We start from the raw sequence: 25,262 nt of genomic DNA, 5'->3' as shown, positions 1-25,262 counted from the left end.
CTTTACAGGGCAGGGCAGAGGAATTTGGTAAATATCTGCAGGATAAAATCGCTCAAATCCGGAGAGACTGGGTTCCAGTCAGTGGTCCAGTGGAGACGCCCACGGCGAGTCTTGAGGTTTCGATCTGGGAGGAGTTTGACTTGGTTGCCATCGAGGATTTGGACAGATTGCGTGGACGACTGTGACCCACCACATGTTTATTGGACCCGTGTCCCTCCTGGCTTGTACTGGCATCCTGGGAGGTTACACGGGACTGGCTCCTGGGCCTAGTGAATGCTTCGTTGGGCGAGGGGTCCCTCCCGGCCGCCTTGAAAGAGGCGGTAGTGAGACCCCTGCTCAAGAAGCCTTCCCTGGACCCTTTGGAGCTAGCCAATTATCGTCCTGTCTCCAACCTTCCCTTTTTGGCGAAGGTTGTAGAGAGTGTGGTGGCCTACCAGTTCCCACGACATCTGGAGGAAAATGATTATCTAGACCCGCGCCAGTCCGGCTTCCGCCCCGGTCACAGCACGGAGACGGCCTTGGTCGCGTTGGTGGATGATCTCTGGAGGGCCAGAGATAGAGGTTGTTCCTCTATCCTGGTCCTATTAGACCTCTCGGCGGCTTTTGATACCATCGACCATGGTATCCTGCTGCGCCGGCTCGAGGGGCTGGGGGTCCGGGGCACCGTCTTGCGGTGGTTCGGCTCCTTCCTTTCTGACCGGACGCAGCGTGTGTTGACAGGAGAAGAGAGGTCGACCCTACGCCCCCTTACTTGTGGGGTGCCACAGGGGTCGGTCCTCTCGCCACTCCTGTTCAACACATATATGAAGCCGCTGGGTGAGATCATACGTGGTTTCGGGGTGGGATACCATCTGTACGCTGATGATACTCAGCTGTACTTTTCCACCCCGAACCACCCCAACGAGGCCATCGAAGTGATGTCCCGGTGTGTGGAAGCCGTACGGATCTGGATGGATGACAACCGACTCAAGCTCAACCCTTCCAAGACGGAGTGGCTGTGGGTACCAGCCCCCCGGTTCAGCCAATTAATCCCATCATTGGCCATTGGGGGCATTCATCTTGCCCCCGTGGAGCGGGCGCGCAATTTGGGCGTCCTCCTGGATGCCCGGCTGTCCATGGATGACCATGTGACAGCCGTGGCAAGGGGGGCGTTCCACCAGGTTCGCCTGGTGCGCCAATTGCGCCCCCTACTGGACCGGGATGCCTTGCGCACAGTCACTCATGCGCTGGTGACGTCTCGCTTGGACTACTGTAACGCTCTCTACATGGGGCTTCCCTTGAAATGCACCCGGAGGCTTCAGTTGGTCCAGAATGCAGCCGCGCGGGTAATTATGGGGAGTACTAGGTACTCCCATGTGACACCGCTCCTGCGCGAGCTGCACTGGCTTCCTGTGGTCCATCGGGTGCGTTTCAAGGTTTTGATAACTATCTTTAAAGCGCTCCATGGCTTAGGACCTAGTTACTTGCGGGATCGTATTCTGCCCCATACATCCCTGCGACCAATTCGCTCGCACAGAGAGGGGCTCCTCCAGGTGCCGTCCGCTAGACAATGTCGTGGGGCGGCGCCTAGGAGTAGAGCCTTCTCTGTGGCGGGCCCAGCCCTGTGGAATGACCTCCCCCCGGATATTAGGAATACCTCTGACCTCCGCTCCTTCCGTATTAAGCTTAAGACCCACCTATTCCAAGCAGCTGGCCTGGCTCAACTTTGATCTAACCATATCGCTCCTGACGGGTTTTTAACCGGGTATTTTAATTATATTTAATTTTTAGGGGTTTTATATTTTGTATTTTAATTGTTTTTATCAATCGACCTCCTCCTTGTGTATGTCTCAGTGTATGTTTTTGCTTTATGTTTGTTTTGTGTACATATTTATTTCGTATGTTTTGTTGTACGCCGCCCCGAGTCCTTCGGGAGAGGGTGCGGCTAAGAAATAAATATATTATTATATTATTATTATATTTCGGACAGAGAGGATTGCTAGGTTTGAAAGACGAGTTAAAGAGGCCATTTATGTCAAAATTGAACAGACCTGTCTCAAGATACATAGCACGTCATCTATCTCCAATCTACAACACAGTCCTTTCAACAGTTCCAAGAAGGCTCCACATCAATTTGCACCACTCAGGTGGACCAGGATGACACCGATAAACCTCCAAATGACCATAATCTGCTGAAAGAATGCAAGGAGTATAAATACTTCCATTACCCACTATCCAATCAGAGCTGAAGAACTTCTTGGGTGAGAAGTGAAACGTCTTCAAAGAAAAAACAAAAAGTCCAGTTGCCTCTTGAAAAAAGCACCTTTGTGATAACCTTGAATGAAAGAACAGCTTCTCATGTTGCTGTGTCAGAAACATTAGTATATATGTTTGTCTAACCATCCAGAAATTCCTTTATTAGAAACTTTTCCAGAAATATTTAATTCCTATAGATATCATTGAAAATTACTGCCTCAATTTTTTTTTATTTGCCTTTATTATTTTTAAAAATGCTTTTATTATTTTTAAAACTCAGGGTAGTTGAACATATCAGTCAGCCGGATCTCCAACATAGGTTTTCCCATTGATGCATGATTGCTATTGGCTGCCATAGTAATGAGGATGGGGGGCATGACATTGTGTTTTGGAAAGTAAGCTAGTGTGATGAAGGGCCATGTGAACTAAAAGGGAGGTTTGCTCTCAAGAATTACTATGCTGCTGAATGGAGTTGTTTACACCTGGTCAAGGCCAACCATTCCAGAATTCCAGATGGATGAAAACACAAGATGTGTTTCACATGACAATATGCAGAATGTGGATTGGACATTCAGTCTGGGTCCCTGAGGGAAGGGATTTGGGAAAACTTTCAATAAGTAAATTTTGCCCTTTGAGGCTCAGATCTTACTTTCCTTTCTCCACTATCATGTCAAACTCAATTAAACTTCACTACTTCAGAGGACTCGGGGTTTTTCTTTCTTGGGTTTTGAACAGAGGCAACCTAACATTAAGCAAAATCTGCATATCGGCCAACCCGAAAGCCTAGTTTACCGAGGGGGCTGAGCACACATGTCAACTCACGGGAGTGACCAGGAAGACTAGGGAGCCCTGGGTCCAACCTCCCCCCAAACGCAACTTTGCCGGGAGGAGACAGAGTGGCTGGAGGAGCTGCAGCTCAAGGAGAAACCAGTCTGAGTCAGATGGTCACTGGGCATAGGATGCATGGAAGACCCAGAGGACCACCTCCTGGGGATGACTGTTACCAGACGCCAGCGGGGAGTTGATGCCTTGCAGGAAGCCAATTTCCTGCTGACCCATGGCCTGAAACTTCTGCATAAAGAGAGAGCTTGGGGGACACTCACATAGAAGCATGCCCTGTCAACACGCGAAGAAGCTGGAGAGGAAGCTGGGGGAGCCGGCGTCTCTGCAACTCCAGCTGTGATTCCTGTAGCTCAGCAGGGGCCAGTTGTTGCAGCAGCCGCCCCAGCAGCCCAGCCCCCCTCAGCGGGGGATCCCCCAGAGGCGCCAAATTCCAAAGTTTCCTCAGCTGGGAGTAAAATACGGAAGGGATCCCAAAGCTCTGGGATTCTTCCTAGCTCAAATCTGGAATCACATGCAAGACTATGGGGAGGATTTTGTTTCAGAGGCAGCCAAAGTGAGATGTGTCACCATGGCCCTGGAAGGGGCTGCAGCAGATTGGATGGTCACCCTTCTCAATGATGATGCACCCCAGATATGGGATTACAACCAGTTTATGGTGGTGCTCCATTGCAGTTTGAGAACCCCCCTAGCCTAACGCAAGGCTAGGACCAGGATGAAGACCATAAACCAGGGGTGGAGGTCAGTAGCAGAATACACCCAGGAGTTTTGTGAGCTACCCTGCCATATGCATGGCTGGTCCCCATGGAGTGCTACAAAGATAACCTTAACGATGACATCTATCAGAGCTGCGTCTCCCGGGGATCCCCCCCCCCCGAGACCTTCAGTGCTGGTATGTGTTGGCAGCCGAGGTGGAAATTGATCTGGCCAGAGACCAGCACTGTGGAAGCCGCAGCTGGAGTAAGCTTTCCCCCTCTGCCCCAAAAGAGGCCCTGAGAGCTGACAAAGGTGGGCCAGCAGCCAAATCATGGTATGCTTCAGGTGTAGGAAGGAGGTGCACCAAGCAGCTGATTGCCTCACCAAGCCAGGCTCCAAGTTGACAACTACTGGGGCCAGGAAGCCTGAAAAGCAGCCAGCAAAGCACCACGAAACAGTGCTGAAAGGGGTGGAGATCATTGAGTTTGCCCCTCCTGGAGGAGCTGGGAACTCTGACCACCCTAGAGGGGAGAGAGAGAGTCCGACTTTGACAACGACCCCCTGGTAAGTCAGCTTGTAGCACCCATGACCATCCCAGTGGAGCTGCAGGTGCCTTCATCTGGCGCCCAGAGGAAGATGGACTCAGCCCCTTTTGGACTCAGGGTACACAAGATGTATGATGAGCCCCAAAGTAGTAGAGAAACTGGGATTGAAACTAAAGACACTAAGGGTGTCCATAGCATTTTGCCAAATGGATGGGTCGGTAGCTTGGGGAGGACCAGCTCAATTTGTAACTGAACCAGTGAAGAATGGGGGATCACTGAGAGACACTGAGTTATATTGTAGCCCCCGGAATGGAGCGACCCCTTTTGCTTGGATTACTCTGGCTCCGAAAATGGAACTGTTCTGATGTAGGCTGCCCAAGGGCATGAAGCAAACTCCTTGTCCCAACAAAGACCCCTTTATTAATTTACTGTGAATTCTGCTCATTCACATCCAGCAAAGTCTTTCAAGGGAGGATTTACTGTCACAGACCTTATCTGGCTTGGAGAACTGCCAGGCTGATATCTGCAAAACTTGGCAAGGAGTCTTGGAGAGTCACAAACCAATTAAGTGAACTAATTGTCTCTTGCAAACTACACTCTCCTTTCACTCTTCTTTTATTTCCTCTGGGAAGGTCCATTCATCGTCCACCCGTGGCCTTAATCCCAAATTGACCCTGTTCTTTAGCTGTTCCCTTCATCTGGCAACTCTGTGCATTCGTCTGCCTCACTGATGTCTGCCTCTGAAGGCAGTTGATAATTGGCATATGGCTCTGGCCCCCTCTCTGCCTCCGACCCAGAGCCCTCATCAGAGCCTTCCCCAGATTCCAGGACTGGCCCATGTTCCTCCTCACTGTCCAAATCTGCTGGCTGCTGGCGGGCCACAACAGGAACCCTCATGTGAATTGGAGGAAGGGGCTTTTACAAATCTGTTCCACACAGCCGGGAAGAAGGGGAGGGAAAACCCTACCCAGAGCTAAGTCCACAAAGGAGTTAGAAGCTTCAGCGAGCTAGAAGCTGCAGCAAGCCTAGATGGTGAGGAGAAAATCCCAAAAGAATACTGGGACCGTAGGGAGGCATTCAGTGAGAGGGGCTTGGATGTACTCCCACCCCATGACCCCACAGACTGCACCATAGAAATTCTCCTGGGAGTGAAATTCCCTAAGCCAAAGGTTTATTCAATGATCCTGTGAGAGCTGGAGGAGGTGTGAGCCTTTATTGTCAAAAATCTAAAGCGGGGCTTCATTCAATCAACTAGGCTGTGAGTGGCCGCCCCAGTATAGTTTCATGAGAAAAAGGACGGGTCTCTTTATTTATGCATGGACTATAAAGGTCTGAATGCAGTGTGTGTGGAGAATGTTTATCCATGACCCCTAATGAAGGATATGTTGGTTCATCTGGTCAAAGGAAAAAACTTTACTAAGCTGGACTTGAGAGAAGCTTATTACAGAGTCTGCATTAAGGAGGGAGATGAGTGGAAAATCGCTTTCAACTGTTCTTTGGCTTGCTTCTAATTCAGGGTCCTTCCGTTTGTATTACAAGGGACACCTGCTATGTTCATGCAATTAATCAGTGAGGTGCTGCATGAGGGTACAAGGGGGTCCTGGTTTATCTTGATGCCATTTTTATCTATATGTTAGCGTGCACAGTCTTTAAAAAACTCAGGGCTGCTGAACTATACACAAAATTGTCAAAGTGAGAATTTCAACAGGATAAAATTGACTATTTGGATTACCACATATCACATGAGGGGATAGAAATGGATTCTGAGAAGGTGTGGGCGGTCATGTAGTGGGCGCCTCCCCCTGCAACAGAAAACAGTTGTAAAGCTTTCTGGGTTTTGCAAACTTTTATAGACAATTCATCCCCATCTTTGCTAAAATTGTGTTAACCATTACCAACCTCCCAAAAACAAAGCCTAGCTGTCCCCTCAAGTGGACAATGGAATGTCAAGCAGCTTTTCAGAAACTTAAGTAGCTATTTGCATCCAAACCTGTCCTTAAACATCCTGAAACGGATGTCACCTTCATAATCCAGGCTGATGCTAGTGACGTGGCTGTGGGGGTCATGCTATTGCAGACAAACACCGGGGCCTTACAGCTCAGTCCTTACACCTCCAGGAAATTAACTGAAAACAAAAGGAGGTGGGTAATATGGGAGAAGGGATAATTTGCTGTCCTATGGGCCCTATTAACTTGGAGGCATTTTCTCAAAGGGGCAAAACACCCTTTTGAGGTGTGGACCGACCATAAAAACCTGGAAGCCCTAAAAATGACCCAAAAACTGTCACCCAAGCAAATTCATTGGTTGCTACACTTTAACCATTTTAATTTTTCCTTGTGTTACCTTTCTGGTGGGGGGAGAACTTTATGGTGGATGCTTTATCTAGATTGCCCAATACAATACTCCTCAGCCAAAAGTAACCCACCCAGTTATCCCCTCCAAGCAACTGGCTGCCCTGGTGGTCACCAGAGCCCAGGAGAAAGCAGACCTCAACCTTCCCAGTGACTTAAGCAAAGAGCTGGAAGGAGCACTGAAAAGTGATCTAGTTCCTGTCCCCGTCAAATGAATGCACCATGCGAGGTGGCCTAGCATGGATTGATGCTAAACTAAATGTTCCCACCAATCTTAGGGGAACTCTGCTGCAACGGCCCCCTGACTTGAAAGCAGCTGGACACTTTGGCGTAGTGAAAACCTAGTCAAAAAGGCAGTTATGGTGGTACTCATTGAAAAAGGACATAGAAACCTACGTGCCAGGTTGTCTTGTGTGTACTTCTCCTAAGAGGCCTCCATGGAAGCCTGCTGGACTCCCCCAGAGTGTTGCCAGTCCCAGTGCCCCAAGGAAGGAAATATATATGGGCTTCATTGTTGAACTACCTGAGAGTGAGGGGAACACAGTCATTTGGGTGATCACAGACTTATTTTCCAAGCAGGTCCACTTCATACCCTACTCTAAGTTTCCCTCTGCAAAAACACTTGCCAAGCTATTTATCCAACGTGTATAGGTTACACAAAGTTCCTGACCACATCATTTTGGACAGGTGTTGCAATTCACCTCCCACTTCTGGAGGGAGTTTCTAAAGTTGTTATACTGTGCCCGGGCCTAAGCTTCGTCCCCACCCTCAAACTAACGGGGCCTGTGAACGTGAGAATTTGATTCTGCAATAGTACCTTAGGTGCTATGTAAACTACCAGCAGTTCAATTGGGCTGACTTGCTGCCATTTGCAGAGGTTGCTTACAATAACTTGATCCATAGTAGCACTGGCTTCATTCAATTTGAAGTTGCTTCTCGTCAGGATTTCGTACCCATTCCAGAACTGCCCTAGAGGAAACCCCAAATCCCTTCCTTAGTGGAATGGATTGAACAGCTTCAGTGTATTTGGCCCGTTACCTGTAAGGCACTAGATGTGGTACATCAATCCCATAAAAGATAGGCTGACAAGAAAACAGTTAAACTGAAAGAGTTCAAAGTAGGGAACAGGGTCTTCTTATCTACAAAGTACTTACAGACCACCTAGAAATCAAAGAAACTGAAGCCCAAGTATTTAGGCCCTTTCCCCATTGTTAGAATCCTCAATCTGATCTTGGTACAGTTAAAACTACCCAATATCCTTAGGCGAATCCGCCTTATGTTTCATGTTAGCTTGTTAACTGAGTATGTATCTCGTCTTCAACCAGCCAACCTGCCCCTCCAATTCTCCTCCTCATTGAAGGTGAACAACACTTTGAAGTCAAAGAAATCCTGGATTCCAGGAAATGTAGGGGGAAAGTACAGAATTTGGTGGCCTGGAAATATTTTCCTCCCTCACAATGTGAATGGGTGAACACTTGGGATGTCCGGATCCCTAAACTCCTTTGACTGTTTCACACTAAATAGCCTGACAAGCCTTAATGTTATTTTATTCCCCTGTATGGTAGATTTCTTCTATTTTGTCTTATGTTTTTTCCTTAGGGCTAACACCTCTACTGCAGGAGAGCCAAATGTCAGCCAGATCTCCAGCATGGGTTTTCCCTTTGATACATGCTTGATATTGACTGATAGAGTAACGGGGAGGGGGATATGGCATTGGAGTTTGGGATAATAATAATAATAATAATAATAATAATAATAATAATAATAATAATAATAATAATAATAATAATAATAATAATAATAATTTAATTTGTTAGCCGCTCCCTCTCCGCAAGGGACTCGGGCCGGCGTACAATAAAAACATACATACATACATATAAACATACAGATACACACATATACATACATATACATACACGGAGGAGGTAATAATTAAATATACAACACATTAATAATAATAAAAATTTGCCATTAAAAATACCCCATAATAATAATATAATTTAAAAAGGACTGTCAGGAGGAATAGGATAAACTACGGTTGAGCCAGGCCAGATAATTGAAAAAGGTGGGTCTTGAGCTTTACACGGAAGGAGCGGAGATCGGAAGTAATCCTGATGTCAAGGGGGAGCTCATTCCACAGGGCTGGGCCCATCACAGAGAAGTCCCTGCTCCTGGGGTCCCTGCCCCCCGACACTGTTTGGTGGACGGCACCCGGAGAAGTCTCTCTCTGTGTGAGCGGATTGGTCGTAGGGATGTATGGGGCAGGATGCGATCCCGCAAGTAACTAGGTCCTATGCCATGGAGCGCTTTAAAGATCATAATCAAAACCTTGAAACGCATCCGATAGACCACAGGAAGCCAGTGCAGCTCGCGCGGGAGAGGTGTTACATGGGAGTACCTAGTCCTCCCCATAATCACCCGCGTGGCCGCATTCTGGACCAACTGTAGTCTCCGAGTGCATCTCAAGGGAAGCCCCATGTAGAGAGCATTGCAGTAGTCCAGGCGAGACGTCACCAGCGCATGGGTGACTGTGCGTAAGGCATCCCGGTCCAATAAGGGGCGCGATTGGCGCACCAGGCGGACCTGGTGGAACGCCCCCCTTGCCACGGCTGTTACATGGTCATCCATGGACAGCCGGGCATCCAGGAGGACGCCCAAATTGCGCGCCCGTTCCATGGGGGCCAGTTGCTCGCCCCCGATGGCCAGAGATGGAAGCAACTGGTTGAACCGGGGGGCCGGAAGCCACAGCCACTCCGTCTTGGAGGGGTTGAGTTTGAGTCGGTTGTCATCCATCCAGACCTGTACAGCTTCCAAACACCGGGACATCATTTCGACGGCCTCGTTGGGGTGGTTCGGGGTGGAGATGTATAGCTGAGTGTCATCAGCATACAGATGATATCCCACCCCAAAGCCACGGATGATCTCGCCCAGCGGTTTCATGTATGTGTTGAACAGGAGTGGCGAGAGAACTGACCCCTGTGGCACCCCACAAGTGAGGGGGCTCAGGGTCGATCTCTGCTCCCCTGCCAACACACGTTGCGTCCGGCCGGAGAGGTAGGAGCCGAACCACTGCAAGACGGTGCCCCTGACTCCCAACCCCTCTAGCCGGTGCAACAGGATACCATGGTCGATGGTATCGAAAGTCGCCGAGAGATCTAATAGGACCAGGATAGAGGAACAACCCCTATCTCTGGCCCTCCAGAGATCATCAACCAACGCGACCAAGGCTGTCTCCGTGCTGTGCCCGGGTCGGAAGCCGGACTGGCGCGGGTCTAGATAGTCATTTTCCTCCAGGTGACGTGGAAACTGTTGGGCCACCACACTCTCTACAACCTTCGCTAAGAAGGGAAGGTTGGAGACTGGACGATAATTAGCTAGCTCCGATGGGTCCAGGGAAGGCTTCTTGAGTAGGGGTCTCACAACCGCCTCTTTCAAGGCGGCCGGCAGAGACCCCTCGCCCAACGAAGCGTTCACTAGGCCCAGGAGCCAGTCGCGTGTAACCTCCCAGGAAGCCAGTACAAGCCAGGAGGGACACGGGTCCAATAAACATGTGGTAGGTCGCAGACGTCCACGTAACCTGTCCAAATCCTCGATGGCAACCCAGTCAAACTCCTCCCAGCATGGTCTCTCAAGACTCGCCTCGGGCGCCTCCACTGGACCACTGAAAGGGACCCATCCCTGGCTCTACCATCACTCCTGACCTGGTCCATCCCCCCCCCATCCCTGGAGCCCCTTACAATTTTTAAAAAACGGTTAATTAAAAAGCCCCTCAATGTACGCTTCCTCCACCTCTCTGCGTTAATAAACCCGTCCTCAAGGTGGGCCCTTGAAAGGGCTGGAGGCCATAACTGCGAGAGGGGGGACTCTCGCAGCAGCAGTAGGTCTAACCTTGAATATAGCATGTTAAACAGGGCCAAAACTCGTCAAGTGGGTGCTGTCGATGTTAATGTGAGTTAGCAAACCACAGTTCCCCACTAAGGGGATAGATACACATCCTAGATGGAACGGATGGAGTAGTCCTGGTTAAGGGGATAGGCAGATGATAATAATCCACATCTTAGATGGAAATGATGGGCTGATGGAATAATGAAATAGCCAGCTGGTAATTAAAGAAGACTGGGAAATAGTTCGTAGTGGGTGGTAGGGGTAGGTAGCCCAAGGTAAATGAGTGGTAAATGAGTGGTAAATGAGGGGGGGGTTGTGATAATAACGGCAGGGGTACAGAGTCAAACCTTCTGCATAGGCCTCTGGTGTTCCAACGCCTCCGTCCCATGGCCCGTGCTCCAGCGCCTCTGTCCCCATGGCCTGCCTTCGTTATAGATAGTCCTCCGTCTGTTCGACAACCCACAGCCGTTGTTTCCGGGCCTGGAGGACCGCTCCAGCCTCCCTGCGGCCTTCCTGCCGATCTTTCCATTCCCTCCGGTGCCTCGGGCCTCGCTCTCCTTCCCTTCTTCCCTCCGGCGCCTCGGGCCTCGCTCGGGCCTCACTCTCCTTCCCGCGGCCCTCCCGCTGGTCTGGGCTCACAGCGACCGGCAGATTTGGCATTCAGCATCTCCTGGGTCGCTGTTCGGGCTGCTCGGCTCTCTTGGGTCGCCACCATCCTGCTATAGTTCTTCCGTCCTTTCGCTCAGACCACTGCCGCCCTCCAGCCCCCTCCGCTCAGGGCCTTCACCGCTTCGCCGCTCCGTACCGCTCCGCTCAAAAACGCCAGTCACCACACCAGCCGGCGCGCTATCCTCCCTCTGCCCGGCTGTCAGGCCGACCCAGCGGGCCAGCAGGGTCCAGGGCAGAAGCCAGCATGGTCAGCAACAAAAATCCCGACCCTCGAGCTGGAAACGAGGGTCGGCAGCATCCCTGCCCGTCAGAGAGCCCTCTGCATCAAGCGGAGCTCAGAGGCAGACCTCCATTCCCTCCGGAAGCTCCTCCTCATGTAAGCTGGTGTGATGAGGGCCCATATAAACTAAAGGGAGGTTTGCTCCCAAGAATTACTGCACTGCTGAATGGAGTTGTTTACACCCAGTCAAGGCCAATCGTCTTAACTCCAAATGGATGAAAAGCACCTGAAGATGAGCACATCTTCCCACATGACACTTCCCATGTGACATTATGCGGGACATGGATTGGACATTCAGCCTGGGTCCCTGGGAGGAGGGGATTTGGGGAAACTTTTAATATGTACCTTTTGGCTCAAATCTTGCTTTCCTTTCACTGCTATCATTTCAAACTCAGTAAAAGTTCAATGGAGTTGTAAGTTTGCATTCTTGGGTTTTGAACAGAGGCAGGCCTGACAATATCCAACATACTTTCTTCCCCAAACAAAACCCTGCGAGGTGACTTGGGCTGAGAGAAAGTGGCCAAAGGTCTCGCAGCTGGCTTTCATGGCTAAAGCAGATTAGAATTTACAGACTCTCACTTTCTAGTTGGGTTCCTTAACCACTGGACCAAACTAGCTCTCATATGTAATGCAGTTTGTTGAAAATATAAAACAGGGACAAATTCTTAAATGGCAAATAATTACCATTTATCCCAGAAACATTTATCCACTAAAGCTACTAAAACACTTGATATTCTTCCACGGTTCCTCTAATTCACTAACTTTCCTTATAACTCTTGATGTAAGACAGGCATGTCCAAAGTCCGGTCCGCAGGCCATTTGCGGCCCGGGGGACGGTTTAATACGGCCCTCTTACAGCCCTCCCTGCTCTGTGTAAATGCGGCCCTCCCACGGCCCTCCCTTCTGATTGGCAAGCAGAAGACTGTCTCGCTGCTGCTCCACGCCTTGGAAAACAGGCGTGTGCGCACAGCTCAGAAAATTACAGCCTCCAAGACTTTGTAACGGCGGGAACTTGTTGTCACTCGCCCAGGCTTCTGCAGAAGCTTCTGCAGAAGCCCGGGCGAGTGACAACAAGTTCCCGCCGTTACGAAGTCTCGGAGGCTGTAATTTTCTGAGCTGTGCACGTGCACCTGTTTTCCAAGGCGTGGAGCAGCAGCGAGGTTCTGCGTGGCTGGCAATGACTCCGGGGGCCATCCGGGAAGACGAGGAACGCGAGGGGGGACCCTGCCCCCCACTGATGGCCTCCGGAATCATCGCTGGCCGCGCAGAGCCTCGCCGCTGCTCCACGCCATAGAAAACATAGGCGCAATTACAGCCTGGAGCAGGAGCAAAGCCCCTTTCCCAACTGGCAGTCCCAAAATGACAGAGGGAGACAGAGAGGGAGGGAGGGAGAGAGAGACAAAGAGCCAGAGAGAGAGAGAGAAAGAAAAAGAAAAAAAGAAAGTGGGCGAGAGAGATGAAAGAAAGAAAGAAAAAGAAAGAGAACTTATGACCACAATTGAGCCCAAAATTTTGGTTGCTAAGCAAGAGCGTCGTTAAGTGAGTTTCATTTCATAATTCATTTGCATTTAATTGTAATTGTTCAAAGAATGTTCGAAAAAATGTTCGGCCCTCCAGCATGTTCACTTCATCCAATCTGGCCCTCTTTGAAAAAAGTTTGGACACCCCTGATGTAAGATATTTTGTGGCATATGGCTTTTAGTATTGCTTGAACATAGCCATTGCATCACCTGCACTACAAACAAAAATATCTTACAGGATTGTAAGGACTTAATTTCTGTTGTTTAACCTTAATTCATTTTCAGTGTTGAGATATTACTTTGCCTGTTGTTATAGGTAGGTGTTAAATACAAAGTGTAGGTTTTACACTTTGAACAGTAACTAAAAATATTTAAAAGTTAAGTTTAATTTTTTGGTAAGAGGCCATAATATTATCAATTTTGTTAAAACTTCTATAAATATAGTGATTCTTGAGAATTTGTGAACCTTTTTATATTCTGCATCCATTTGCCACATAGAAATCTGGAGTTTGGCTCATTTTACTCAATAAATGAACAAATATTTTTGAGTCATTCGTGTAATTGGATTATCTTTATGTAATTTTGGAAGTGTATATCATGGTTTAGAGTATTTGTTCAGAAATACAGAACATTCAAAAGCATTTGCAAACTTAAGCACCTCTACACTTTGCAAATTATGTACCAAATATTTTACAACTCCTTTAGAAATAAAAGCTATTGAAAGGGTTTTTATTTTTCACCATGTATAAGCTTAGAGCATTCAGTTATGTTTATTGGATAAATTATATTCCTCAAATTAAGTGGGTGTTTCCAGCAGAACACAAATAAAGGAAAAGAAAGTACAGGCTTGATTCAAAAATAGACAAAGCAAAACTGATTTTCTAGTTTTTCTCTAGAATACTGATTCAACCTTCTTGTACTTTCTAATGATGGTTATTTCATATGTGAGGCATAATTCAGACTTACTTTCTTACTTACTTCCCTCCTTCCTTCCTTCCTTCCTTCCTTCCTTCCACAGAAAGAACGGGATTTAGAATTAGCTGCTCGAATTGGCCAGTCATTGCTGAAGAAGAATAAAACTCTTAGTGAGAGAAATGAACTTCTTGAAGAACAAGTAGAGCATATCAGGGAAGAGGTAAGAATAGTCACGTATGCCTAACCTGGTTCTTATACAGAATATTTGCTCGTTCCTGCTTCAAATGAAACCAGCTTGGCTTTATTTGCTGATATATATATATATTTCCTTGTCTGTTTCATAACAGATTTAAAGGATTCAGCTTTAAGCAGATAGTAACATAAGACGTTTGAGTTTCCAATTTTATTTATTTTTTTATTTACTTACGTACTTACTTCCCACTTTATTGTTTTTATAAATACTTCAAGTCAACAAACATACCTAATACTCCTTCCTCTTCTTATTTTATCCACAACAACAAATCTGTGAGGTGAGTTGGGCTGAGAGAGAATGGCTCACCCAAAGTTGCCCAAATGGCTATCATATTTAAACAGGGATGTGAACTGAACTGAAACATATATATTCTGATACATGTCTATGTACCAGACAGCATATGTTACTGCTGTATACTTCAGATGTAATATGTGCTTTGCGAATTATAAATTGATTTTATCAACCACTCTCAATTTGCTGTCAATATCAACAATTTTCTTATCGCTTTGTTCATATTTTTCTTAAATTTTTTGAACTCTATTCTCAAATTTCATAATCGTTTTGTAAATATTCTCAACTCTTCCCTCTACTTTTTCTGTTTTTTATTCTATATTCTCCACTCTCTTTTCAATGTTCTCTGTACTTATTTGTACCTTTAGAATTTCTAGCATAATCATTTGTAATGTTAGTTCTTTTTCTTCTTCATGTTGCGCCATTTTTCAAGGTTATAGACACTGCCACTAAAACATCCATGGCGTTTTTGTTAAGTTTCAAACAAGTTCACAATAGTCTTTCAAGTCAAGGCTTTCTCTTCACTCCAGTCCTGCTATTGATAGTACTCCAGAAGAGCACCTACATAAACAATCCGTACTCTTCCCACTATCCCTTTCAATAAACAAAATCAGGAGCCTTGAAATATGATATAAGTCAGATGTTCAAAGGGAATTAAAAAAGGCAATGTTTCCAGCCTCTAGATTGCAGTGTTACTTCTTTTCCCTCTGCTTTTACCCCTCTTTAAATTTCAAACTTAAGAGAGAGAAAAATCTTTTTAAAAAACAATCCAGCCAAGCATTGCAAAAAGAAAAGAAAGAAATTCATAATCCATCAACATGAAAAAAGAGGAAAAATAGAAGAAGGAAAAAAGAAACCAGTCCAATATAAAAAGTAAGACGCATTTGTAAAAATTCCATCTGTAAAAAAAAAACAAAATTAAAAATGGATAACACACTGTTTGATTCAGGCTTAATTCACCACTTACTCTCTTCTGTCTTCAATTTTAATTTTACTCTAAGTCTTTTTGGGTGTTCCCTTCCCTAATAGTAAAAATGTATCTCACCATTTCGACACACACACTCTCTCTCTCCTGCTTTTCTTCCGTTCAGGGGCTGTCCCAACCTTCTGCAGCTTAATGGCTGCTTCTCTGTTGCCGGAAAAAAGAACTTCTCCTGGATCAATCAGGGACTTTGCGATGTCCCTGAGATCAGCAGGACGTGCCCTTCTCTATCACCATCTCTATGGGATGGTTTAGGTCCAAAAGGACCGTCCATCAGCAGAGATATCGACAGCAATCTTGGAGCTCCAAGATTGCATGTCCTATCGTCGCGACGTCAGCCCCGCCTTCCCAAGTCCACAAGTCTTAAAGTTGCCAAGTTTGCAGACCTCTGGCATGGAGTTGAGAGCTTATTGAAAGTGAGGCTAGCTATCCTTGCTCATGCTAATCTGATCAATAGTGGAAGGAAGAGAAGGGAAGGGAAAATGAATGTGATATGGATAAATGGATAGAGGGAGGGAGAGAGAGAAAAAGGAGAGGAAGGAAGGACCATAAACCTGGCACTAGAGGTTTGGTTCAGAGGATGCTTTGAAACAGCACAGCCATCCAGGGCTGGAAGGGACCTCAGAGGTTCATCTAGTCCAAACCCCTGCTGCAGCAGGAGACCTTATATCATATTGGTTATTTTAGTGCCTCTAACACAGAGGAGAAATCCTCAGAAATCCCCCTCTCCCCCTTAGTAAAAAAAAACCTAGAGCAAAAACTTCATACAATATTAAAAAGAATAGAAAAGGGGGCTGCTGTGTATTCCTTAATGGATTGCTAAATTGGCAAAATGGATGGCTAAATTAGCCATGCCTACTCAGTCACATGACTGCCAAGTCACACCCACAGAACCGGTAGTAGAAAAGTTTAAAACCCACTACTGCACCAGATGGGGTGGGAATCAGGCATAAGGTCATGGAAATAGGGGTAGGGCAGTGATGAAATTCAAAAAAAATTACTACAGGTTCTGTGGGCGTGGCTTGGACATGGCAAGGGAAGGATACTGCAAAATCTACATTCCCACCCCACTCCTGGGGGAAGGATACTGCAAAATCCCCATTTCCTCCTCATTCCTGGGGGAAAGATAATGCAAAAACCCCACTCCCTCCCCACTCTGGGGCCAGCCAGAAGTGGTATTTGCCGGTTCTCCGAACTACTCAAAATTTCTTCTACCTGTTCTCCAGAACCTATCAGAACCTGCTGAATTTCACCCCTGGCTAGGTAAGGCCTGGGTCAGATGGGTGTGGCCAGCACTTGGCCTCCTCCACTTCTGAAGCACCCTATGCTTTGCTTAGTGATGTGTGTGTTCATTAATGGCTCCATCAGGAAGAGCAGTGGATGGGGTAGTTAAGTGAGGCCATTTCTTTTAACAGCTGTTGTAACATATAGCCATAATGAGCAGACTCCACTGCTTGCTTGTCCTTTGCTAAGGCTAAAATGGTGGTCTAGTTTGAGGAGAGGAATACATTTGATGATTAGAGTTATTTTGAGGTAAGATGGGCAGCCAATAAAATTTTATCAATAATAATTAAAATATAACTGCTGGTGCTTTGTACATAAGTATATGTTCCAACATTGCATAGTAGCAGTATGAAGTCTTGTACTGTGATTTGTCACCAAATTATGGAAAGTTTCCATTGGTGTAAACTGGATTCTATCCTTAGTGTTGTTGGTTTATGGGCCACTGTGTGATGAAGCCCTTTGTCTTTCAGCTATTTCTCAGAGTCTGGGACAGTTAGTGCAGTTACCCCACTGTCAGCCTGAGTGACACTACCTTTTTTACTATTGAGGTAAAGGCAGATTGTTGGTTAAATATATTGACCCAAGGTTGAGTGATTGGTGGACCCAAATTAAATAGAGGCTTTGCTGTAAATTGAGATGTTGTCAGAGCCTCTTTTAGATCATCCAATCTTTGAACTTGCTCAGGTTCTGGCAATGTATTAAAAGGTCAATCAGCATTTCTTCCAGTGCATCCTCAGGTGTCTACTTCTGTGGATAGCACAGTTTGTATATCACTCCTTTGCCTTCTCAGGGTCAATCCAGTTGCAGCAGCCTCAGGCATGAGGACTGTTGCAGCCTGGATTTAAAGCAATGGTTCTCTCTTGGTGACACTGTTTCAGGAATAGGCACATTTTGTCTGAGCAAAAGACACCTATTGGAAATATTGAAAAGGTGCTAAGAATGGGGTTCATTCTAAAGAGCATAGAGGGAATTGTGGGATGCTTGAATGATAGCAGAATTATCATACATTGCCTTCTCGCTGGCAGCCACTCTATCTGTAGTAGATCTATCAGAATGAATTCACAGTGGAGCAGTTGGCTCAGGGACAGCCTAACAGCTTCTCTATCTCTCCAATGCCCTCTATTTATTCTGTTGTCATAAATTTGCAAAGTAACCTGTTAGTCTGCAGAATGTAGTTATATTGGTCATCTCTTAGGCCTTTATCTGATTGAGTGTTTTCTTTATTAGTGTTTACATTTTTGGAAGGAAGACAAGGGCCTTCTCTAGTTTCATTTTCTGAATTAGCTATCCTATTTCTATCTGTGGTTGTCCTCCCAAGTCCTTCTGCAGTATTTGGGTGGCTTTTAATAAACTTTGCAAAAGGCTTCCGCTTCCGGGATTGAATGGCGACGGATGTGTAGTCCGCCGATCGCTCCCTTGGCGGGCTCCGAAAGGAGCACAGGAGGCTCGAGCGAAGGGTCCCCTGCTGAAAGGCGGCTTGCTGGGACCCCCCGCAGTGGCGGCAGCCGGTGGGGGTGTTTTTTCCAGCTTCGCATAGGCGCCAGGGAGCAGTGGGGGGGGGCAGGTGACGTCACCTCTTCGCCGGACTGCTCTGGGAGGCTTAAACAATTAGAACGAAGCAACTGAAGAGCGGTGAGCCGAGGGGTCTCCCCAGGTCTTTTACTATTTTTACACTTCTGATGGTTTTGCAGTTTTCCTGCTGTGCTTGTTTCAACCTCTGGAGGAGCTTATATTGGAGGGGGGGAAATTCCACCCCCCTCGGAAAAGCGGCGTTTGAAAAATCCCTCCCCTTCATGGGGGAGAAAGTTTAAAAACTACTTTCACTTCCCTTAAATAATGGGGGGGAATCTTTTTCTTTGGCTACAATTGCGAGAGAAAGGATGGCTGAACTGATTCTTTTTTAAACTACTTATGGAAATTTTGACTTAGTTGTTTTCCTGATCACCTATACTGGCTGACCCAAGATGGCCAACTTCCTCCTTCTTCTTTGTCTTTATGAATGAGACTCCTCCCTTGGAAAACTTTATGGCTTTCAACTAACTTCCACCCCAGAAACCTCCAGGAGCCTCTTCAAATGCGTTACTCCCCTGGACTTGGAATATTTTGACCCACCTATTTGTTTTAACTTCTCTGCTAGAGGACCTGTTCTCCTTTGGACTTGCTTATTTGGTGATCCCTGCCGGCTGTGCTCTCCTACAGACGCCATTTCTTTGTACAGAATAACAATTAACTCTGAGCCTTATGATGGGTCCTAAGAAATTACCACCTGGTAAGGCCTCGTCAGCCCCAACATCTTCAACGTCTAGCCCTGCAACCAGTCACAAATGGGATCTTTCCTACAACCCAAAACCTTTGAAGAGAGTGCAAAAGACCTATCTACTCAGCAGATGCTTCAAAACATCTTAAAGGGACAGGACGAAATTAAACAACAATTGCAGGACTTAAAGGAAGAGCTCAGAGAGACGAACCAGCAAACCACACGGAATGAACAGTGGATTGGTGTGCTGGAGGAGCGGGCGGTTGGGATTAGAGATGAGATGAACACAATCCAGGGGGGGAATACAGAATTTGGGAACCAGATGTTAAAAATGGAATTTGAAAGGATGTCTTTTTTTCTTAGGTTCCAAAATTTGCCAGAATCTGAGAATGAAGATCTCAAGGAGATTATGACCACAATACTAGCAGAGTATATTAGCAGAGAGAAACAACAGCTTTGGTGGGACACTGACCTGATTTATAGGGTTAATTCGGCCTATGCAAGAACACATAACGTCCCAAGGGAAGTTCATATTAAATTTCTTAGAAAAACTACAAGAGATGAGGTTCTAGGAGCTCAAAGGGGAGGACCACTAAAATATAAAGATAAAGAGATAACCATTCTTAAACAGATCCCCCCAAAAGTAAGAGATAATAGAAGGAAATATTCCTTCTTAGCAAAAAAATTATATAATAATGGGGTCTGGTTCAGATGGCTTTTTCCAGTAGGCATGCTGATTTTTTGGGAGGGCAGCAGAATTAGAATTCACACACCAGCGGAAGCAGAGGCTTTGGCTAAAAAACATAGTGCTCTTTTAGGTGAAATGGGGGATGTCACACAAGAAACAAGGGAGGGAGGGGCTGAGGCTCAGCTGGTGGATGGGAGAGAGGATGCAACAGCTAGAAGACTCAGATCACAAAAGTGATTTGGAATACTATTGCAATTGTTGCTACAATATATTTTTATGGAAGTGATACAAAACAAATGATTGAAGCATGCTGATGATTTTGTGTCAAATTTTAAACTGCTAATACTTAGGTAAATGCTGATATTTTTCTATCATTGTTTGTAAGTTGCAAGACCTGGGGGGGGGGCTTCTCCTCCCCACACGATGTAGCTGTCAAAATGTTTTATATCCTATAACCCTTTTTCCCTTAAATCTTTTTAAAAACCAATAAAAATTTGAATAACAAAAAATAAACTTTGCAAAAGATTCTTTCAGGCAGTCAACATTATTGATGACAGTTCATAAAAGTTCATTGATTGAGTTTACAGTTTGATCTGTAAGCAAACATTGTCTAGAGATTGTCGAAATCTGTCACGTTTTCCCTCTATAAATTTATTATATCTCCCTCCTATGCAAGGAAAACTGCTGCTGAGTTCCAAAGTGGGGAACCATTTTCTGAGAGAAAGGAAGACAGTTCTATATGCTGTTTGCTTTCACGTTCGGTTTGTAAGTCCCATTCCAAGGGATCACATAAATTAAATTTATCTGATAATGTGCCTGCAGACGAGTTACTTACTGGAACAGACTGCCTGTTTCCAGTATAATCTTCCATTTTCTCTTGCTTCACTTGCTTGGATGAACTCTGTGCTGCAGAGTGCTGTCTCTTTCTCCTTTTCTCCATTCTTACAAATCCTGGCTTGTAGTATTGTTAAAATGTTTTATATCCTATAACCCTAAACAAAGTATCTAAAACAAAGCCATATTATATGTTCTTTTGTAAAATTCCAGTATAGATTAAAAATAGGTTAAAAATGAGTTAAATATAAAAATACTCAGAGGTGGGTTACTACAGGTTCGGTCCGGTTCAGCCAAACAGGTAGTAACATGGCAGCCTGGGTCACTGGAACAGGCAGCAACCCAGGCCTGCCACACCCCTGAAGCTGTTCCCCAGTTGTTCGCCCCACCCATCTGCCCCACCAGTCACTCCTCACCTTCCCTGCCTAAACTGCCATGTGATGCCTGCCCTGTGCCACAACTGAGCTACCTCCTCCTCCTGCCTACAGGTAAGTCTTGCTAGCCCCCCCTCCCCAGAGGTTGCTGTGCTCCCCCCCACCATTCCCACCGGGCTCACAATCTGACCTTTCCCCGTCCCTTCCAGGATTCCCTCATGGCCATTTTGGCGCCCAGGGGGCTTCAAGAAGGCCTGCTAGACCCAAAATAGGGCATGGGATGTGAAGGACTATTTTTATGATAGACATAAGCTTCCTGCTACCCCCTTGAACACTGCCGGCTGCCCCCACCCCTGTGGACATGTCATCTCCTCGTTCTATCTCCCCATGATGTCATCCCGTTTGGTTGATGCCACACTCTCCTCTATGCTATACTGCGGCAGAACTTTATTCCCTCCGGGAACTCCCCCTTTCCCGGGGATGGCCTTCTGACCTATCAAGACGCTTCCTTAATGACGGATCTTGGGATCCCGAGAGCTGGCATGCGAAGAAGAGACTTCTTAAGGGTTTTTTACAGGGGCTTTTAAACCAAATTTTAAGGGGGGGAGGGGTTGATTCGGATGGCTCAGACAGGCTTGGGGGGGGGGAGTCTGCCAGGGCTCAGGCCAGAGCTAACTAATGGGTGCGGGTTGGGAGGGCTAGGAAGGGTTGGGATTCCGGGGGAGAGATTAAGCCATTCCATTGGGGGGTTCACCATCTCTACTGTTTGTGGGAGAGGCAGATGTGGTGGGGGCCGAGGGCCAAATGATGTTCGGAGGACGCGGGTTTGCTGTTTAAGAGCGATCGCGCGTTCCAACCCTCATCGCCCTTCTCACACCCCCGGGTGCTCAGGATTACAGGACCCTGGTCTCCGGCTGGTGTCGCTTAACGCCAGGTCCGTGGTACATAAGGCTCCCCTTATTTACGACCTCATACAAGAGGGTAGAGCAGACCTGGCATGCATTACAGAGACCTGGTTGGGCCATGAGGGGTGTGTGCCCCTTAGCGAACTATGCCCACCAGGCTTCCGGGCGTTTCACCAGCCAAGAGCCCAGGGCAGGGGCGGGGGGGGCGTGGTAATTAGGGAAAGTCTCAGACCTCAGGAGGTCACTGTGCCTCAGATAGGCGGGTGTGAGTCCCTCTTTGTGAAGTGGGGCCTTGGAGCTCAGGTGGGCCTTTTTGTTACGTACCTGTCTCCCTGCTATGTTTCATCGGCCCTGCCGGAACTGCTGCATTTCTTAGCTGGATTGGCGGTTGATTTCCCCAGGCTCATGGTCCTGGGGGATTTCAATCTGCCTTCCATTGGCGAGACATCCGAGTCAGCTCGGGAGTTCATGGCTTCCATGACAGCTATGGACCTAACTCAGTTAATTCAAGACCCCACCCATAATGGGAGACACACGCTCGACCTGATTTTTGCCTCTGGGCAGTGGATGAATGACCTAGATTTAGGGGATATTTCTATTCAACCCTTGTCATGGTCTGATCATTTCTTCATCAGGCTTGACTTCCATACCGCTACCCCTCGCCGCAGGGAGGCGGAACCGACTACATGGTTCTGCCCCAGGCACCTGATGGACCCCGAAAGGTTACTGATGGAGCTTGGGACTTTTCCTGAATCCCTTGCTCACAACTCGACCAAAGCACTAGTGGAAGCCTGGGATAGGGTGGACGCTGGGGCCTTGGATCGCATTGTGCCTTTGCGGCCTCTGACCCAGTGTCGATCCCGGGTGGCTCCCTGGTTTACCGAGGAGCTCCAGGAGATGAAACGCCGGAAAAGACGCCTAGAGAGTGGCTGGAGGGCCAGCCGGTCCGAATCTGATCGAACACTAGTAAGAATTCATATTGAATCCTACTTAGTGGCGATAGAAGCGGCAAAGCGGCAACATTTTTCCGCTCTTATCGCGTCCGCAGATAACCGCCCAGCCGCCCTGTTTAGGGTGACCCGCTCCTTACTTAACCAAGGAACTGGGGAAGACCCCTTACAGGGTAGGGCTGAAGAATTTGGTCAGTATCTGCAGGATAAAATCGCTCAGATCCGGACAGGCTTGGACTCTGACTGGGTAGATTCGGGCGAGCCGACGGGGATGAATCTTGAGGAGACAAACTGGGATGAGTTTGACCCTGTGACCCACGAAGGCATGGACAGGATTATGGGGAAACTCAGCGCTGCCACTTGTGTGCTGGACCCGTGTCCCTCTTGGTTAGTTTCGGCTTCCCGGGAGGTGACACGAGGCTGGCTCCAGGCGGTTACCAATGCTTCATTGAGAGAGGGGTTCTTTCCCACCGCCTTGAAGGAGGCGGTGGTGAGGCCCCTCCCTAAGAAGCCTTCCCTGGACCCAGCTTCTTTAGCCAACTATTGTCCGGTCTCCAACCTTCGCTTTATAGCAAAGGTTGTCAAGAGTGTGGTAGCATGTCAGCTTCCCCAGTACCTGGATGAAGCTGTCTACCTGGATCTGTTTCAGTTGGGTTTCAGGCCCGGGTACAGCACGGAGACGGCATTGGTCGTGTTGGTCGATGATCTCTGGCGGGCCCGGAACAGGGGCTGCTCCTCTGTCCTGGTCCTATTAGACCTCTCGGCGGCTTTCTTGTATTGCAAAATTTTTATTGGTTTTAAAATATATAGGGAAGGGTAAAAGGGTGTACAAATTTTTTTTTGCAGCTTCCACACTGGTGGCGAAAATCCCCCCAAGAAACTCACAAATTTAACAATCTTAAAAATAAAATATAAAAGAAAGCATCAGAACAAATTTGACCAATATTATCAAACATGTGCTCCACTATTTTTTCTCTGTTACTTTTTGTAGTATCAACAATTACAATTATTCCAAATACATCCATTTTTGTGATTTAAGCCTTTTCGATATTGCTTCTTCTTCCCTGCCCCCCGGAGGGGCCTCAACGCCTCCCCCCTCCTTATCTTGCGTCTTGCTGTCCTTTTCCCTACTCCCACTAAATTCCTCCTCTGGGGGGGAAAGATTCTTTTTAATAAAGGCTTCCGCCTCTTGAGTTGTATTAATTCTGATCCTATTTCCCTCCCAGAAGACCATCATCCCCTCTGGTAACAGCCATTTAAAACAGACCCCCATGTTGTATAATTTTTTTGATAAGGGGGAATATTTCCTCCTCCTCTCATTTTTTGGGGGGATCTGTTTAAGAATGGTGACCTGTTCCTCTTTGTATTTCAATGGTCTCTCCCTTTGGGTCGCAAGCACCTCATCCCTTGTGGATCTCCTGACAAATTTAACATGTACCTCTCTGGAAATGTTATGACTTCTGGCTGAGTTTATCCTATATGCTAGATCCATATCCCACCATAATTGGGGGAGGGGAGTCAGTATGACGTTCCTTTAGAGCAGCGGTTCTCAAATAGTGGGGCGCGCCCCCCTGGGGGGGCGCGAGGCTCCGTAAAGGGGGGCGCGAAGGCTCCCTTTCCATCTGGGTGCAACGGCGGCGGCGTGGGCGAGGCATAATATATCCCGGCTTGAAGTGGCAGCGCTGGGGACTGCTCAGAGACTCATCAGAGCCGCGGGCTGGATCTGTGCAAGAAGCCTGCTCGGGCGGGGGTGGGAGGGAGGGAAGCATGGCTGTCCTAGGCTTCCCTCCCTCCCCCCCCCAGCCCAAGCAGACTTTTTGCACAGCTCCAGCCCGCGGCTCTGATGAGTCTCTGAGCAGTCCCCAGCGCTGCCACTTCAAGCCGGGATATATTCTGCCATGCCCTCGGCGGCGTCTTTATGCAGGTAGCTCGCCTCCCCGCCAGCAGCTCCACCGCCAACATTCTGTCTGGAAGCGGAAGCGCAACAGCCGCTGTTGGGGAAGGGACAAAGGGGCGGCGGTCGCCCGATCTTGCCACCCCCACCCCTTCGCCCCTGGTAACGGCGACTGTTGTGCTGCTGCTTCCAGCTGGGATGCTGGAGGAGCTGCTGGCAGGGAGGGAGGGAAGAAAGGGAGGAGGGAGTAAGGATAGACAAGCAAGAGGGAAAGAGGAAAGAAGGCAAGCAGGCAGGAAGGAGGCAGAAGGAAGGAGGGAAGAATGGAACTGGAAGGGAGGCAGGGAAGGAGGGAGGGAGAAAGGAAGCATAGGAGGATAGGGAAAGAGGAAAGAAGGCAGGCAGGCAGGGGGAAAGAGGAAGGAGGGAACTGGAAGGGAGGCAGGAAGGAAGGGAAGGAGGAAGGGAGGGTGGAAGGAAGGATAGACAAGTAAGAGGGAAAGAGGAAAGAAAGCATGTGACTACGGTGGGAGTCGAGGAAAGACCGGTGTGCTATGTTATGCAGAGGTGTAATTATAACAATTTTATAGACAAATTAGACTATTTACAGTCGC

At 47.5% G+C, this 25,262-nt stretch overlaps 1 protein-coding gene across 4 annotated transcripts in view; it reads left to right on the top strand.

The window, feature by feature from the left end:
• TRAK1 (trafficking kinesin protein 1) overlaps nucleotides 1-25,262 on the top strand; it is a 290,199-nt gene that overhangs the window by 147,837 nt on the left and 117,100 nt on the right. For all 4 annotated transcript variants that reach the window (XM_081969801.1, XM_081969800.1, XM_081969799.1 and 1 more), the window contains one exon: nucleotides 14,040-14,156. In XM_081969801.1, coding sequence (XP_081825927.1) covers nucleotides 14,040-14,156 — 117 coding nt within the window. The remainder of the gene's footprint in view (nucleotides 1-14,039; nucleotides 14,157-25,262) is intronic.

The sequence above is a fragment of the Natrix helvetica genome (genome assembly GCF_964273705.1).
Source record: "Natrix helvetica genome assembly, chromosome: Z".
NCBI classification, from domain to species: domain Eukaryota; kingdom Metazoa; phylum Chordata; class Lepidosauria; order Squamata; family Natricidae; genus Natrix; species Natrix helvetica.
This window is presented reverse-complemented; position numbering and strand designations above follow the sequence as displayed.